Genomic DNA, 17,515 nt, shown 5'->3' on the forward strand with positions numbered 1-17,515 from the left:
GGTCCGCTGGAGCTAATCCCAGCCAACACAGGGCAGGAACCAATCCTGGGCAGGGTGACAACCCACCGCAGGACACACACAAACACACACTAGGGCCAATTTATAATCACCAATCCACCTAACCTGCGTGTCTTTGGACTGTGGGAGGAAACCCATGCAGACACGGGGAGAACATGCAAACTCCATGCAGGGAAGCGAACCCGGGTCTCCTAACTGCGAGGCAGCAGCACTACCACTGCACCACCGTGCTTTAACATTCCATCTCACAAAGTTAACTGTCCTGTCTTGGAGACATTGATTGTGAATTTTTGATGACATTTTGTAGTCTTAACCGAAAGTGAGACTGCTTTGACCTTAATTTCCAATTTTCCCAGGGGTTATTGCCATGCAGTCTATTGTTACATTGGTAATTATAATTGTAAGTATTTAAAGGATAGATTAGCGATAGCTTGCTCTCTTTCTCCTCCCCCCTAGTAACCCCCATTTTGCCTCACCACATGAGGTTGGACCCCGCTTCACAAAGTCCCAGTCCTCTGCCATACCTAGAGACAGAGCACGTCCAAAACAAAACAAGCCAGCAAAACAGCAATGGCATATTAGGGTTAAAATTTTGATATCTATTGCCGATACAGTCTAAAAACTATAAGCATAAAAAAAAACAATCTTCAACAGTCTTGAAATGTTAAGATAGTAAACTCAGGGAATGGTGTTGAAAAGTGGCCCTGGATAAGCATAGTAAACCCTATTACAATAATAACAGCAACAATAAACCAAGGGTATGATGTTTAACAGTCTCCATTAGAATAGTAAAAAGAGAAAAGAAAAAAGTTACTAATTTAATTTTTTCCACACATACATACATAAACGTTTATAATCGTAATTAAAACATAAACAGATAGTGACCGAGAAGGGGGAAAAGGATGTATAATTACGATACCAGTGTAATTGCAAGCAGATCAGACAGCCGGTGATACCTTCTGTTTAATATTATAAAGAGGCACGTTTAGCAGCACTGTTCATTCTATTCACGTCATGTTGCAGGTGTGGCAACGTGCTGTATCAGTGCATGCTCCGAACCGAACTGAACCTTACAAATCAGATGAATCATCAATGACTAGCAGCTCAAAAATCTGCTAGTGGGTCAAGAGGTAATTACTTGGAGAGTATTCAAGAATGTTGTTGATAGTCCAGCTGGTTGACAATATGCTTCAAGCCTGCAAAACCATGAAGTGCGAAATGCTGCTAAAGATTTATTTTCTGCATTCACACTTGGACTTCTTTCATGCTAATCATGCTAATCTTGGTGTAGTCTGTGATGAATATAGTAAAAGGTTTCACCAGGACATTGCAGTGATGGAAAAGTGACAACAGGGTAAGTAGAATCTGTTGATGCTGGCCAACTACTGCTGGACACTGAAACGAGAAGCATCAGATTCTGAGTACAAATGAAAGTGAGAAGTAACCTATTTCACAGTAACCTATTTCACACTCTTAAGGAACTAATGTACCAGCATCATTAAGCAGTTAAACACTCTAAATTCAATAAAAGTTGACGTCATGTTTCTCCCAAGTCCTTCGGTCAATCTGAAATTATATTATGAGCTCAGCTGAAAGTTATTTATTATAATCACCAAAAAGTTTTCAGAAAGCAAAAGAATGGAAAACATTTTTGTCCAGTGTTGTAATAATTATAATAAATCTGAGAGACTAGCACCTTAGTACCATTACTGCTTAAGGTTATTAGATCTTTATTTCAATTAGCCGATACTCATTCTGAGGAATGTGTGACTATAAATGATAGTAACTTTGTTGCTGTATTTAAATTAGACAGTGAATTGGTTTGTCAATGTTTTGTTTTATATGACCAAATCAACAATAATTAACTTCGTTGAAGTTAAATTTGCTTATCATTTTATTAAAGTGTAATAACCAAAGCAGGACTACTTATGTTGTTTTGCTTTCAACGCAATCAAGGCCAACACAATGATCTAGTTTTATGCTTTAGTTTTCTGGTATAATTATATAAATGTAATGTGGTAATGCTTTTATAAATGAAGAACTATAAGAAGAAAATCTTATTTTTTCCATATTTTGTCTGCAAAATTTCATATTAGTAAATTACATGTATCCATTTAACAAATGGTCTTTAGGAGTTATTTGAGTATTTTGACTTCATAAGGTAGGGTGAGAATACCTGCTCCACATGGAAAGAAACGGCGCTTCTTCTTGGAAATATGGTATGTGTCCTGGAATTGGAGTATCATCTGGTGCAAGGCTGCTCTAGATTGGATACCAGATCAACCTATTTAGTTGTAGAAGTTTACAAGTATACAAAGTAAAACATCATTGCTACATATTGAAAAACTGCAATTTTTAAAGTACATGCTTGTACTATATTACTATTTTATTAGCAGGCTTGTTTAGTTTTGCATGTAAGTAACTATATATTTTGTTTGTTGTTTCAGATAATTAAAAAGTCAGATGTAGAACATCTTGTCTGTCTGGAAGGTCAGTTTAAGGAAGAATGGAAAGGCTGATCCAAAGCTTAGCAAGTGATTAGCAGAAGTGAAAGATGGTGCACGCAGAGCCTTTTCACAGCTACTGTAGAAGTCGATTGCTGCCCGACACCTGGGTATTTCTGCTCTTAAGAACCAAGTGGAAAGCCAGGGACAGGCAAAAGCAGCTGTGTGCAGTTTCTTCACATTCCAAAACAAGAAATCACAGGCAGCTTAGCACAGTACACTTATCTAGTGACAGTTTATCAAGCAAGTGTGCTAAGGAAAGGAATTAGCCTTATGACCCAGGCGTTCTGATCTACTTTTTTTCACAGAGTAAAGCTGTTTTTGAAGGAATAATTCAAGTTCAAGTTTGAAGTGGAATCATAAGTAATCTTCAATTAGCAAAATACAAAAGATATTAATAATTTACTTTGCCTTATCCTTGTGTTTCAAAAAAACACAGAAAATGAAACAGATACCATTTCTGAAATGAAAAGAAGCATCTTTTTCACTGGATTGAGTATGGATTGTGAGAATTCCATGGACACATAACAGCAAACTCTAAATCAAAGATTGAAATCTTAGATGGTCCCTTGAGAACTTTTGATTAAGCAATGCAAGAATAGTAGGGGGCATAACACTGCTGGATATGATTAACATAAGAAGTTGCAGCCTTCACATTTCAGTGGTAATCCACAGCATGGTTTAAATAAAATTAGACAGAGCATGGAAGACTTTGGAACATACTGTTTCCATCTGAGCAGATGATATCAGTAAAGAGGTATGAGGTGCATGCCTTCTAATGACAATTTGCTTAACAAATGCAAACCAAAGCATTGACAAAGAATGACAGCTATGAAAATATTTTACATGAACAACATGTCAAATACAGCTGAATTTCCTGAGGTTTAATAAACAAGACTGGCACAATTTAATTTATTTTGTTATCTACCATAAATATCAAGCCCTTCTCCAGAACCAGGTTATGCAGATGAACTTTGTTCTTGATGCACTGTATTGTGACGATGTGGGTTCTGGCTCCACGCTCCCATGACTGTTTGGGAACCCTTGAACCCAACACCGTCGATAATGAAACCGAGTGAGCTAGTCAGTGAAGGCAATAATTGAGCATCTGAGCAAGGGGATGGTTAAAAGTGAAACAGTACTTTTATTTAAAAACAGTCAACAAAATAAACAGTGTTCATAAAGTGCAGTTCTTTTAATTTATTTTGTTATCTACCATAAATATCAAGCCCTTCTCCAGAACCAGGTTATGCAGATGAACTTTGTTCTTGATGCACTGTACACAGTGCATTGATTTGCATACTATAAAAAGGCAAATACAGCCATCAGATTTCTTCATGATCAGAACACTGGACTGTCAGCCACTGGAACCAGCATCTCAAGTAATTGCCTTCAGTTTAAAAAGAATATGGTTTCGAAAAGGAATGTATTACTTTTCTTTTTTGCTGTAAAATGAATAATTGCTAGTTTGTGATGTGATAACGTTTGAGTCTAGATGTTGTTCTCAAGTAATGTTTTAGAAACTGGTCAGAAAGGTCCAGTATTGTTTTTACCAGGAATCAGCTGTTTAAAGTGATTACTTTTGCAATAAACATATGATTTTTTTAAAGAAATCTTCAAATGTGTGCCTGCTGATTAATTGTTGATCTTCAGAAGGTAATTATACAGAAGCATGCACAGCATATGCCAGACACAGAGGCATCTAAAGTACAGTAAACTAATGCAAATGTGATGTATTTATTTCTCAGAAGACTAAAATAGCCAAACAATGAAGAAAATTTAAATGGAAACTTAATGTGTGCACAGTAAAGGACGAAAACATGCAACAGTAGTTTATACAGCCGAAAGCTAATTTGATTTCTGAGCACCCTGATAAAATGTTAGATAAGAATCTGCTTTCAATTTGCAGAAATCTTGATGGTAAAGTAAGCCCTTTGGAACTAAACAACAGAGCCCATTTTTTCATTTGCTTTCCTTATGCATTCCATGAAATATTATTAAAATTATGGATCTTTTAAATATATGTAGGTTATTTAAAAAGTAAAGAGGTAAGTCTTGTGTTTCATTACTTGTGCTTATATTACTATTTAGTAAAGACTTACAGTAAGTTTTTTTTAGATTTGCTTTAAGAAAGCTGAAGTGTTTTCTTCAATAACTGTTAGCATTTGAAAATATTGTACACAATCATATCTTGAATGATGTCTTACAAAATCTGAATTGTTTAATATGACAGAATTGTTAAATGTGTTTCATTAAAGTGTAATATATGTGTAATAAGGAATATATGCTTTCAGTAGGTCTTCAGAATGAACCATAAATAATTATTTCACGAAGAGGATGATTTTTCCATCTACATTTTGTTTATTCCAATGAGCTCAGTAGCAAGTATATGTGGTATGCACTAATCACTAAAGTGTGATCAATGCTGAAGTAGGCACCTCAAAGAATTGTGGGCATGAGTTAATATGCAGAAACAAGTGTATTCCTGCATTCTACAGCATTCATCATGTTTCACAAACCAATGAACCTTTGTATCATGGTACTGATTATCCTGACTAAATGTCTAAGTAATGAATGCACTTACCGATACTGAGGATGCTTTACTGTATGTGTTTAAAGTGTGTATTTATTGGGCCTGTCTTGCAGCTCATGTGCATACACAAATAACACATCTCAGAATATACAAAAAATACTTGTATTCAAATATACATAGTACAAACTATACAGTATCTATATATAACAGACCTTTGTAAACTTGAATTGAAGCATTCATTAGGTGACCCCTTCAGAAAAGCAAAAAAATTCGGATGTGAGTATCAGTAGGCTTTGAGCCCTAGGAACCAAACTATTCTATAACATTTCAGTAATTATTTACAGCTCTGATGCTGATCTTTCTGATCACAAAATAGGTCATTACAAAAGCAAATGATGAGAAGGATTCAAAATTAATTGCAGAATTACGGTATTTGCCGTTTCACTGACAAAACTGCGACGGACAAATGAGCACCGACAAACTCGCTAACTGGTTTTCGACAAATGCGCGCCGACAAAATCACCACGACAAAATCGCGAGAGAGGCCAAGAGAGTGGGACACGTACATGCGCATTATGTACACATTATGTGCTAGGTTATAACTGTATTCAAAGATACTAATTGCACTGAGTTTTGTTCCTCCGGAAGATGTTGGGTCCGCTTTCGATGAACTGAGCAAGAGTAGACCCGACAATCTCCAGAATGTTTATGATTACTGGGAGGACAATTACGTTGGTTGATTGAGACACAATCGACGAGCCAACCCGTTGTTTCCTATCACCATGTGGAACATGTGAGAACGTGTTGCTGATGGCATGCCGCGAACAAATAACTCAGTCCAGGGTTGGCATAACGTGTCGTATACAAAACGGAATTACCAGCAGTAAGACAGCCAGCAAGTATAAATACGCTCAACTATCAAGAAACCTTGCTGCAATTCTTCCTACATATGCAGGGCGTGATCTTAAGGACTATCTGCATGCTGTGTCTCATAATACTGACTTCTAAAATAAACATTATTATATATGCTTTAAACTAGTAATTCATATTTAATGAAACTTTCTTGATTTTGTCGGCACGATTTTGTTGGCGCGATTTTGACGCCACGTTTTAATGGGCGCTATTTTGTCGGTGCTTATATGTCTATCGCGCAAATGTCAGAATGCCATAATTCTTGAGATATTATCAAATATTAATTTGAGGGTTCCCTTAGAGTGCCTCTTTCTCTTGCACGATTTGGCACAAAAACTAATCAGCACATTGTCATCTCATAACAGACTTAAGTTTCGACAGACACACTCCAATCATCGAGATATCTACAGTATGCTTTTAGTATCAGGAGACCCTAAAATGTCGAGATCTGTTGAAAACCAGAGAGCAACATTTTTGATGAATCTAAAGCTTTTGCTCCTCCCCCAGTCGCGAAAAATATGAGAAATAATAAGTAAATATAGAATTTTGCAAGCAAAATGGTGTTAGTTTTTGGTTGACATGAATGGTGTAATTTTAAATGTTGCAAAAATAAGAAATTTTTAAAGTTTATTTTTATCTGAAAATATCCAATTTAATAAGCTGTGATAAGGAATACTTCAGTGTAAAAAAGCAGAGTGTATTTCTTATTAGCTTGAACTGTACTTACCATTACACTCTCAAAGAGCTGATTGAATATTTGAGGCAATTAGTACATGCGTATAAACCTTTTCATGTGCTGCATCCCTACTCCTCTCAATACAAAATAGAGCTTATTCATTCTGCCAATATTTGTTTCATAACTGATCTGAACCTCCTTGAAACTGAAAAATGCTTTTCTCATCATGCCAAGTCCACAGAGACATAGATCACATGGTGTCAGGTATCTCGATACTCCCAAAAGAACTATTTCTGTAAAAAAAAAAATGCTAACTAGGTATACAGAAATTTCCACAGTAAAGAAGCAAGCAACTTAAATCAAAGCAGGGTCTATGTTCTATCAAAATATTGTCCCAAACTGCTAGTAAAATGGATACACACTTTGCTCGCCTCAAAACTGGTAATACCATAGCCTCTGTTTTGGCAAACAGATATACAATGACCTCATACCATTTCAGTAAAGGTTTTATAAGACACGTTGCCTTACAGCCTTAATTGTTAAAATGTGGAAACTGTAATTGGGGATAATCTGCTATAGAGATCTAACAACCAGTTAATAAAGTCAAATCACATGTTACAATAACAAAGTGTGTGGCTTTCAACATCTCACTCAGAGTGAACAGTCAAAGTACATGGATTTTGTTGAGAAATGCATCCTTGGTCCAGGAATAATGAGGGCATTCACAGAAATATCTAAATTTAGGAGGGGTTATGCTATATTTGTCAAAATATTCTACCATTAGAGGTAATTTTTCCTGAATTGTATAAGGAGACAGCCTCCATATGATTAAGGACGTTATCATTAATGACAATGACACCTGGGGAAAATATTTTTCTTAAAAATGTATCAGAATTCAACCAGATAAAAAGGAGCTACTTGTTAAGCCACAGAGAATAAACTGATATAAGAAGCCCATTGTGACGTCACAGTCTAAAGCCCAATACGTCGATCACGATCGACCGGTAGATCGGAAAGATAGTGCAGGTAGATTGTGTTGCATTCAAAAAAAATTTTTTTTAAATGTTAATCTATCACATAGCCTCCCTATGGCATTTGCCACTTGATTGACATACAAGGCGGCCAGTCTGAGATCTCTTTTCTTCTAACACACTGGTCATCCCACACAAACGATCAAACGTGGGAGCATCGTTCCGGGTGAGTCACTCAATCATTAAGCATAAGAAGTCCTTTCAAGATGGAGAGATGATAAACAATGCCTTTGTTGAGGCAGATGGCTAGGGAGAAATTCCTAGTGAGATTTCAAGACACCTGGCCGGAGAAAAAGAAGTTTCTCTTTGTCATTAAACATGCAGAATACAAGCAACTTAATAACGATTAATGGCCGCCTGACTTGGCATTTTTTTTCCGATCTGACCAACATGTTGAATGAACTTAATTTACAGCTGTAAGGAAAAGAGAAAACCATGGTCAATATGATTAGCTCAGTAAAAGCTTTCAAAAGAAAAATGCAACATCTGTCCTCAAAGCTGCAGGGCCTTGATTTGGGGAACATCCAAAACCTCACATCAGAACTGGAGATGCAATGGAAGGCGTGTGCGCAACTATACAGCATATGCCACACAGAGCAGATTGAAAATTGTCTGTCAGACTTTATCTAATGGAAAAAAGTAACGATTCGAGTGCTGCCCAATGTAGCGGAGTAAGAGTAGCATTTCATCTTCACAAATATACTCAAGTAAAAGTAAAAAGTATGGTGCAGTAAAACTACTCTTAGAAGTACAATTGTTTTAAAAAGTTACTCAAGTAAATGTAACGGAGTAAATGTAACTTGTTACTACCCACCTCTGATACTCAGTATATATATATATATATATATATACTGTATATATACTGCTCAAAAGAATTAAAGGAACACTTTTTAATCAGAGTATAGCATAAAGTCAATGAAACTTATGGGATATTAATCTGGTCAGTTAAGTAGCAGAGGGGGTTGTTAATCAGTTTCAGCTGCTGTGGTGTTAATGAAATTAACAACAGATGCACTAGAGGGGCAACAATGAGATGACCCCCAAAACAGGAATGGTTTAACAGGTGGAGGCCACTGACATTTTTCCCTCCTCATCTTTTCTGACTGTTTCTTCACTAGTTTTGCATTTGGCTACAGTCAGTGTCACTACTGGTAGCATGAGGCGATACCTGGACCCTACAGAGGTTGCACAGGTAGTCCAACTTCTCCAGGATGGCACATCAATACGTGTCACTGCCAGAAGGTTTGCTGTGTCTCCCTGCACAGTCTCAAGGCCATGGAGGAGATTCTAGGAGACAAGCAGTTACTCTAGGAGAGCTGGAGAGGGCCATAGAAGGCCCATAACCCATCAGCAAGACCAGTATCTGCTCCTTTGGGCAAGGAAGAACAGGATGAGCACTGCCAGAGCCCTACAAAATGACCTCCAGTAGTCCACTGGTGTGAATGTCTCTGACCAAACAACCAGAAAGACTTCATGAGGGTGACCCAAGGGCCCAGCAGCATGCAGCTCGATTGGCATTCGCCATAGAATACCAGAATTGGCAGATGCACCACTGGTGCCCTGTGCTTTTTACAGATGAGAGCAGGTTCACCCTGAGCACGTGACAGAAGTGAAAGGGTCTGGAGAAGCCATGGAGAACATTATGCTGCCTGTAACATCATTCAGCATGAGCAGTTTGGTGGTGGGTTAATGATTGTCTGGGGAGGCATATCCATGGAGGGTCACACAGACCGCTACAGGCTTGACAAAGGCACCTTGGCTGCCATTAGGTATCAGGATGAAATTCTTGGACCCATTGTCAGACCCTATGCTGGTACAGTGGCTCCAGGTGCACGACAATTCCTGGCCTAATGTGGTGAGAGAATGCAGGCAGATCCTGGAGGATGAAGGAATTGATACCATTGACTGGCCACCACACTTTCCTGACCTAAATCCAATAGAACACCTCTGGGACATTATGTTTTGGTCCATCCAATGCCACCAGGTTGCACCTCAAACTGTCCAGGAGCTCAGTGATGCCCTGGTCCAGATCTGGGAGGAGATCCCCCACAACACCATCTCTCATCTCATTAGAAGCATGCACCGATGTTGTCAGGCATGTATACAAGAACACAGGGGCCATATAAAGTGCTGCGTACAATTTTGAGTTGCTGCAATTAAATTTTGGCAAAATGGACTAGCCTGCCACATAATTTTTTCACTCTGATTTTTGGGGCGTCTTTGAATTCAGGGCTCTGTAGGTTGATCATTTTCATTTCCATCAAACGATGTGGCATCCTTTCGTTCCTAACACATTACCCAGTCTATATCAGTATAGATATCCAGGAGGATTTCTGTTTCCCATTGAGATCTGATGTGTTTTCAAAGTGTTCCTTTAATTTTTTTGAGCAGTTTATATATATATATCCATCCATCCATTATCCAACCCGCTATATACATATATATATACACTGTATATATATTAATGTAGGTAGATCATTTCGACCTGGTCATTTTAAAAGTAATTCGCAAGCCAAAAAAGTGTGAGCACCCCTGGTCTAAACTATGTACACAATTATTTCAATATCATTTTTGGCACACAACAGTATAAAGTATAAAGAAACAGATAAAAAGAATAAATTCCAGAAAAAATAATGCATAAAAACTTAAAATATCAGTTATATAATGGTCAAGAATGGCCCATATACTGTGTAAGTGTAATGATAAATATGCACCAAAAAAAAATACTAGCTTGAATGTTCATTAAATCAATACTGGACAAATCAGAAAAAAAAATCCTAGAAAGTTTCTACAGTATGTAATCTAATTGTCTTTTTTTTTAGTTTGATCCATCCAAAGTAGCCATCAGGAAAATGATTAAGATACTCAAGATAACTTAAGAGCTATTAATGCCTCCATCTCCCAGTTTTTTGTCTATGTGGGGTTTGGACTGAATGTTCTACCCATGTCTGGATATCCAATATTCATAGAGATGTCCATGTTATACACACAAATACATAAGAGTTGGTGGCTGAAGGTGATTCCCTTCAAAAAAGACAGGCAAAAACAAAATCAAATGTAAATTTCTTTTGGTTTTAGCTGACAATGTGTAGCAATTAGTTTAACTGTTACTGTGCTGTAGTATTTTTACAAGAGTTTTTTATTTAGAAATATGCTAGTGAGTCAGTAGCAGTCTCTGTTAAATTTGGAGTTAAGCCTTCAGTGTTAACAAATTTTAACACTTTACTGCATTAATAATACACTAGTAAATGTTTCTCTTATATTTGTTTAATGCTTTTCTGAACTGTCAAGTGCACAGTGGAACGTAAAACGCTATTAATGCGCTAAAGTGCCTGCAGCACATTAAATCTCCTCAACTGCATACACATTTTTAAAATAACAGTTGGCATTGAATCTTGCATAAGCACGGTTTTTTATTCTGAGTTTAACAGAAAGCATATGTTTGTTATTGTGTGAATAATTAATAAATTTGATGAAAATAATTTTTTCTTTTTAGTTCTCAAAAGTCTGTTGGATTATATTTAGCCTTTAATATAACCAATCAGAGTGCATAATAAGTGAATATACCAAAAACCTTGTAGCTTGGCTAATTTCATATGTTAAGCTCCTTTTCTTCTGGTGCTATTAGGTCCAAGACACTTTGTTTTTATTTTTGTATTATTTTTGTCTCCCTGCTTTAATACAGTGCAAAAAACTTTGAAAATTCTGATAATTATAAATGTAAAATTAGCATGTTTTATGAAATTTATAATTAGCAGTCGCATAGTTCATTAGTGCCCCTAGTCTGTGTAATCAATCCTCTGTGTTTTTATCTTTTTTTAGTTTTATTGAAATGTTTACCCTAAGACCCTGGAATTTGCTCCATATGTGACATTTTCACTACTGACTATGTCATAAGCGTATACTCAGCTTTCATATGGCATTTTCATTCACAGGTTTAGAGTTTGTTAGTGTAATTTGTCCAGTATGTCTGAGGCCGAAGTTGGATATAAACATGAGTCACAAAATTGGCAGCAGTTAAAATATAAATTTAGAGTGAAATACTCATGACTAAAGACTGCACTGGTGGTTTGTAATGTTTGACTTGTATTTGTTTCATTTCTGGATGAACACCTAGATTTCCTGAGTGAAGGATTCTGGCTAAATTAGAGTGTATGAAAATCCTTGATCTTTTGGCAAGCAGGTGACCTGAGGCTGCCCTTTGATTGGTTACTTAAGATTTTTCCAGAGAGACAGTTCTCTGCACCCCGGACACTTCCATATTTATTGGCACTAAATTAGTATTGTTTTAGGATTTTTTTTAATCTAGTGTGACTGGACATTCATCGAAGAACCATTTAATGTTCACGTCCATGGTTTACAATTCACACCCGCCATTAACATAACTACATATAAATGAGAGTGACTTTAGGGAGATGGCAACTTCAGAAATCAAAGAAAACTCAGTTATTTCTTTAATGAAACACCTCTTCACAAATCGTTCACTTGAAGAAAAAAACAAGATTAAAGAGCTTGGACTGACTTACGAATTCAGCAGCAGGCAAGTGATCGAGGATGAGCTTACACACTGACTTTTTTCTTGCTCTTGTTATGACAAATGGAGTTGGCTAACTGGATGTGGTGTAAGTAATTCCTTTTTTTGCTTCACCCTGTTTGTTTTTTCAAACAGTCGGTACCAAAGCTTTTGTGGACAACATTGGGGGTACAAGACCTAAAACATCTTTCTGAAAAATGCAAGTGGCAGGAAAGTAGCTGCAGTCATCTAGACCAGTGTTTTTCAAACAGTGTGAAAGACACTATATAATATATAATAGATAAGTGCTTCTTCAATTTTTTAACCTAAAATCTGTGCCCCCATCCAATTTTTTTTCACCAGCCACCACTGAAAGATAGAATTGGGGAAAAAAAACAAAATCTGCCAAAACAGGTATACAATCATAATACTGCAGGTTGGGTTTTAAAATTAGTGCAAACATAAGCCACTCAGCAGACACTACATAAATTGTTAAGAGTGTTAAGAAAGTTAAAGATGGCTTGTTACTGGTGTGTCATTTTTTTCTTTTTCTTTTGTGTGCATAAGATAACTGTCCTTGCACATCCAGGTGGTGCTAAACATTCAAAGTGAGGGTTGTAATTGAATATTCAATTCCTTTCTTTTGGGCATTTTAAGCAGTTCTTTTGTTTCTCATTTACTTAAACTACCATAATAAAATGTTTATTTTCCAAATAAATCAGTAAGTGAAATTTTTGCACTTCATTTTTTTTGGCAAAAGATAATTAAACAGTGCAATCCACAGTCAAAGCAGATGTTAAACATGTGTGTTTCTCTTTTCCAGTACTGCGGCACTGATATTCTTTGCTGTTTTTCTCTCTTTAGCTGTAATTAAATGTCAGGCCAGAGAAAGAATAGAAGAACACATTGAAGTGTTGCTGACTGGGTCTGTTCCTGGATCCTCCACTGATTTAAAGACAAAATCTGAAACAAACAATGTCCAAAATATACACATCCAAGATAACATACAAAATGAGGTGCAGGTCACAGACGGTAAGATAACATTTAATATAAATGTATGAAATATTTTAAAAATGTCCCTTCTTGCAATGAATACTATTTATCAGAGACTTCTGAAATCATGCCAGGATTTAACTTCAGTGAGAATTTAGATATAAATGATGTAAAATGTACTATATTTAAACCTGAAATGTTTCTATTCCATGAGTTTAATTAATGATACTGGTACAAGTGAGATTTATAGGTTTTAGTGTTAAAGCAGATGTGCGTAATTTAGATCTCATCAGTTTTGGATGTCTTCTCCTGGTTACATTTACTACACTTTCAAAGGATCCTGAAATATTGAGTGATAATTTTGTTTACCGATTACTTTTCCTGTCACTTGTACAAACTGGATTTCCTCTGTAAATGTGCCTGTTGGGGCATATTTTTTTTTTCCTTGCCCATCAGCATAACATTAACGTAACAGTCATTCGTTACTTTTGCCATTCTTGTTTGCAAGCAAGCCCCATTTCAAGGATGCCTAGGAAACTACTGGCTTGACCATCAACTAGATTGATCAGGTTAACTGGACACAGAATTTAATGCTACATTCAGCTGTGTGTTGTAAACACCTAAGCCAAGAAGGACAATGTTGTGCACTGCTAGTCCTGGTGCTGCATGAGTGGAAATACAGCAGAGTTAAAATTCTTAGCATATACTGTCATTGTGGTTGTTCTTTAACACATCTTTAAATAGTGTGTGTTTCCAAACACACACACATGCACACATTAGTAATGGCTGGTGCACATGTGTAAATATTTTTTTTTGTGATTTCTGCAAATTACAATTATCAACTATACAGTGATCCCTCACTATATCGCACTTCAACTTTCATGGCTTCATTCAGTCACGGATTTTATATGTAAGCATACAGTGGGATGCAAAAGTTTGGGCAACCTTGTTAATAGTCATTTTCCTGTATAAATCGTTGGTTGTTACGATAAAAAATGTCAGTTAAATATATCATATAGGAGACACACACAGTGATATTTGTGAAGTGAAATGAAGTTTATTGGATTTACAGAAAGTGTGTAATAATTGTTCAAACAAAATCAGGCAGGTGCATAAATTTGGGCACCACAAAAAAGAAATGAAATCAATATTTAGTAGATCCGCCTTTTGCAGAAATTACAGCCTCTAAACGCTTCCTGTAGGTTCCAATGAGAGTCTGGATTGTGGTTGAAGGTATTTTGGACCATTCCTCTTTACAAAACATCTCTAGTTCATTCAGGTTTGATGGCTTCCGAACATCGACAGCTCTCTTTAACTCACACCACAGATTTTCAATTATATTCAGGTCTGGGGACTGAGATGGCCATTCCAGAACGTTGTACTTGTTCCTCTGCATGAATGCCTTAGTGGATTTTGAGCAGTGTTTCGGGTCGATGTCTTGTTGAAAGATCCAGCCCCGGCGCAGCTTCAGCTTTGTCACTGATTCCTGGACATTGGTCTCCAGAATCTGCTGATACTGAGTGGAATCCATGCGTCCCTCAACTTTGACAAGATTCCCAGTCCCTGCACTGGCCACACAGCCCCACAGCATGATGGAACCACCACCATATTTTACTGTAGGTAGCAGGTGTTTTTCTTGGAATGCTGTGTTCTTTTTCCTCCATGCATAACGCCCTTGTTATGCCCAAATAACTCAATTTTAGTTTCATCAGTCCACAGCACCTTATTCCAAAATGAAGCTGGCTTGTCCAAATGTGCTTGAGCATACCTCAAGCAGCTCTGTTTGTGCTGTGGGCGGAGAAAAGGCTTCCTCTGCATCACTCTCGCATACAGCATCTCCTTGTGTAAAGTCGCCGAATGGTTGAACGATGCACAGTGACTCCATCTGCTGCAAGATGATGTTGTAGGTCTTTGGTGCTGGTCTGTGGGTTGACTCTGACTGTTCTCACCATTCGTCGCTTCTGTCTATCCAAATCTTTCTTGGTCTGCCACTTTGAGCCTTAACTTGAACTGAGCCTGTGGTCTTCCATTTCCTCAATATGTTCCTAACTGTGGAAACAGACAGCTTAAATCTCTGGGACAGCTTTCTGTATCCTTCCCCTAAACCATGATGGTGAACAATCTTTGTCTTCAGGTCATTTGAGAGTTGTTTTGTGACCCCCATGTTGCTACTCTTCAGAGAAAATTAAAGGAGGAGGAAACCCCCTTAAATACTCTTTCTCATTAGAGGATTCACCTGTGTATGTAGGTCAGGGGTCACTGAGCTTACCAAGCCAATTTGAGTTCCAATAATTAGTTCTAAAAGTTTTGGAATCAATAAAATGACAACGGTGCCCACATTTATGCACCTGACTGATTTTGTTTGAACAATTATTGCACACTTTCTGTAAATCCAATAAACTTCATTTCACTTCTCAAATATCACTGTGTGTGTCTCCTATATGATATATTTAACTGACATTTTTTATCGTAACAACCAATGATTTATACAGAAAAATAATGACTATTAACAAGGTTGCCCAAACTTTTGCATCGCACTGTATCTAAATATATATCACAGATTTTTTGCTGGTTCGCGGATTTCTGCGGACAATGGATCTTTTAATTTATGGTACATGCTTCCTCAGTTGGTTTGCCCAATTGATTTCATACAAGGGACGCTATTGGCGGATGGCTGAGAAGCTACCCAATTAGAGCACGTATTACGTATTAAATAAAACTCAATGATATAGGATATTCTTCCGACGCGGTGCTTCGCATAGTTAAAAGCCCAAAGAACACATGTGGATTGTTGATTGTTTGCTTTTCTCTGTCTCTCTCACTCTCTCTGACATTCTCTGCTCCTGACGGAGGGGCTGTTCGCAGAGGGCTGTTCGCAGAGGGGCTGTTCGCACACTGGCCTAGAGGATACGGACGCTCCTCTAATAAATGCTGAAAGACTACCTTCACATTGCTCCTTTTCTTGCAGCTGCTTTGTTGGGCGGTGCTTTGCATACTTAAAAGCCCGAACAGCCCTATTGATTTTTGATTGTTTGCTTTTCTCTCTCTCTCTGTCTCTCGGACATTCTCTGCTCCTGATGCGCACTCCTTTGAAGAGGAAGATATGTTTGTATTCTTTTAATTGTGAGACGGAACTGTCATCTCTGTCTGTCATGGAGCACAGTTTAAACTTTTGAAAAAGAGACAAATGTTTGTTTGCAGTGTTTTAAAGTCCCTGTCTCTACAACCTCCTGTGTTTCTGTGTAAATCTGTGATGCAAGCGTGTCAATATAAAAATGACAATATAAATACAACCCCCGAAATCGAGGAGGGATCACTGTACATCTCTTCATCTTCATCGCTTCATCATCGAACAAGTTGCACTATTTTCATAGGTTAGTGGTTGTAAGAACTGTGTGTGTGTAATTAAATGTACAATAATAATATGATATTTGTAATAATATGTCTTATTTTCTCTTATTTTGTCTAATATTTTGGGTAATACGAGTGTAATGGTGACTAAAGGGTGTTATTTCATGTCTAGAGGGCTCTAATAATGTTAAAAAAAGTATTTAGAAAGTCGTAAACAGGTTTTCTATGCTCTAACTGCAAAAATATTCGATTTATAAATAAAGAATCCTACTTCGTGGAAATTAATTTATCGCGGTAGAGTCTGGAACTGATAAACCGCGATAAATGAGGGCCGACTGTATATATGATAAGGTCACAGGGGAACTTCCACTCTGTGCCAGAACTCCCTAACTATGTGCAACAAGCATTTCAGTAGTAGGCTTCATCAAAACTGAATATTAAGCATGCAGGGATAATGATGAAATAAGCTCCTAATTAAGAAAATAGAATTCCCCACCCTCTTAGCCTGGTTTGACATATTACAATGCTATACTTCATGCCGTGATTCTACAAAAACACTTGACCTTACGTCTGATCTTATCATCACAAACCCAACATATCTTTTAACAGGTACTGTTGCCATTTGCAGTTCAAGTAATTTCCTCAGAGTTTCATTCTAGCAAAACCTTAAGACACTGTTCTTCATTAAATATCATTAATTAAAAAAAATGTCTTCATCATTGAAAAATCCCACCAGATTTCTTATTTGTAATATAAACATTTTTTACTGATATATGTGACTATATTTTATGTATCCACAATATTTGTGGTTAACAACAGCAGTTCTACTACAAGAAGGATTAAGTTACTTCCGTATATTGCAGGATTTAAAACGCAAGGGAAACTAAAGAGATAGCAAAATGTTTATAATACTTATGTAGTTATATGACCATCCTGTTGAAAGTTTTTTATTCATAAAATGTGCTTTCTATTTCTCCTGTGGAC

General features: G+C 37.0%; 1 protein-coding gene across 1 annotated transcript in view; it reads left to right on the top strand.

Moving 5' to 3' along the window:
* LOC120524451 (cilia- and flagella-associated protein 47-like) overlaps positions 1-17,515 on the top strand; it is a 644,864-nt gene that overhangs the window by 528,498 nt on the left and 98,851 nt on the right. The window contains exon 64 of the mRNA XM_039746304.1: positions 13,052-13,219. Within this exon, the coding sequence (XP_039602238.1) occupies positions 13,052-13,219 (168 nt within the window). The remainder of the gene's footprint in view (positions 1-13,051; positions 13,220-17,515) is intronic.

This window comes from Polypterus senegalus, chromosome 2, assembly GCF_016835505.1.
Source record: "Polypterus senegalus isolate Bchr_013 chromosome 2, ASM1683550v1, whole genome shotgun sequence".
Classification (NCBI taxonomy): domain Eukaryota; kingdom Metazoa; phylum Chordata; class Cladistia; order Polypteriformes; family Polypteridae; genus Polypterus; species Polypterus senegalus.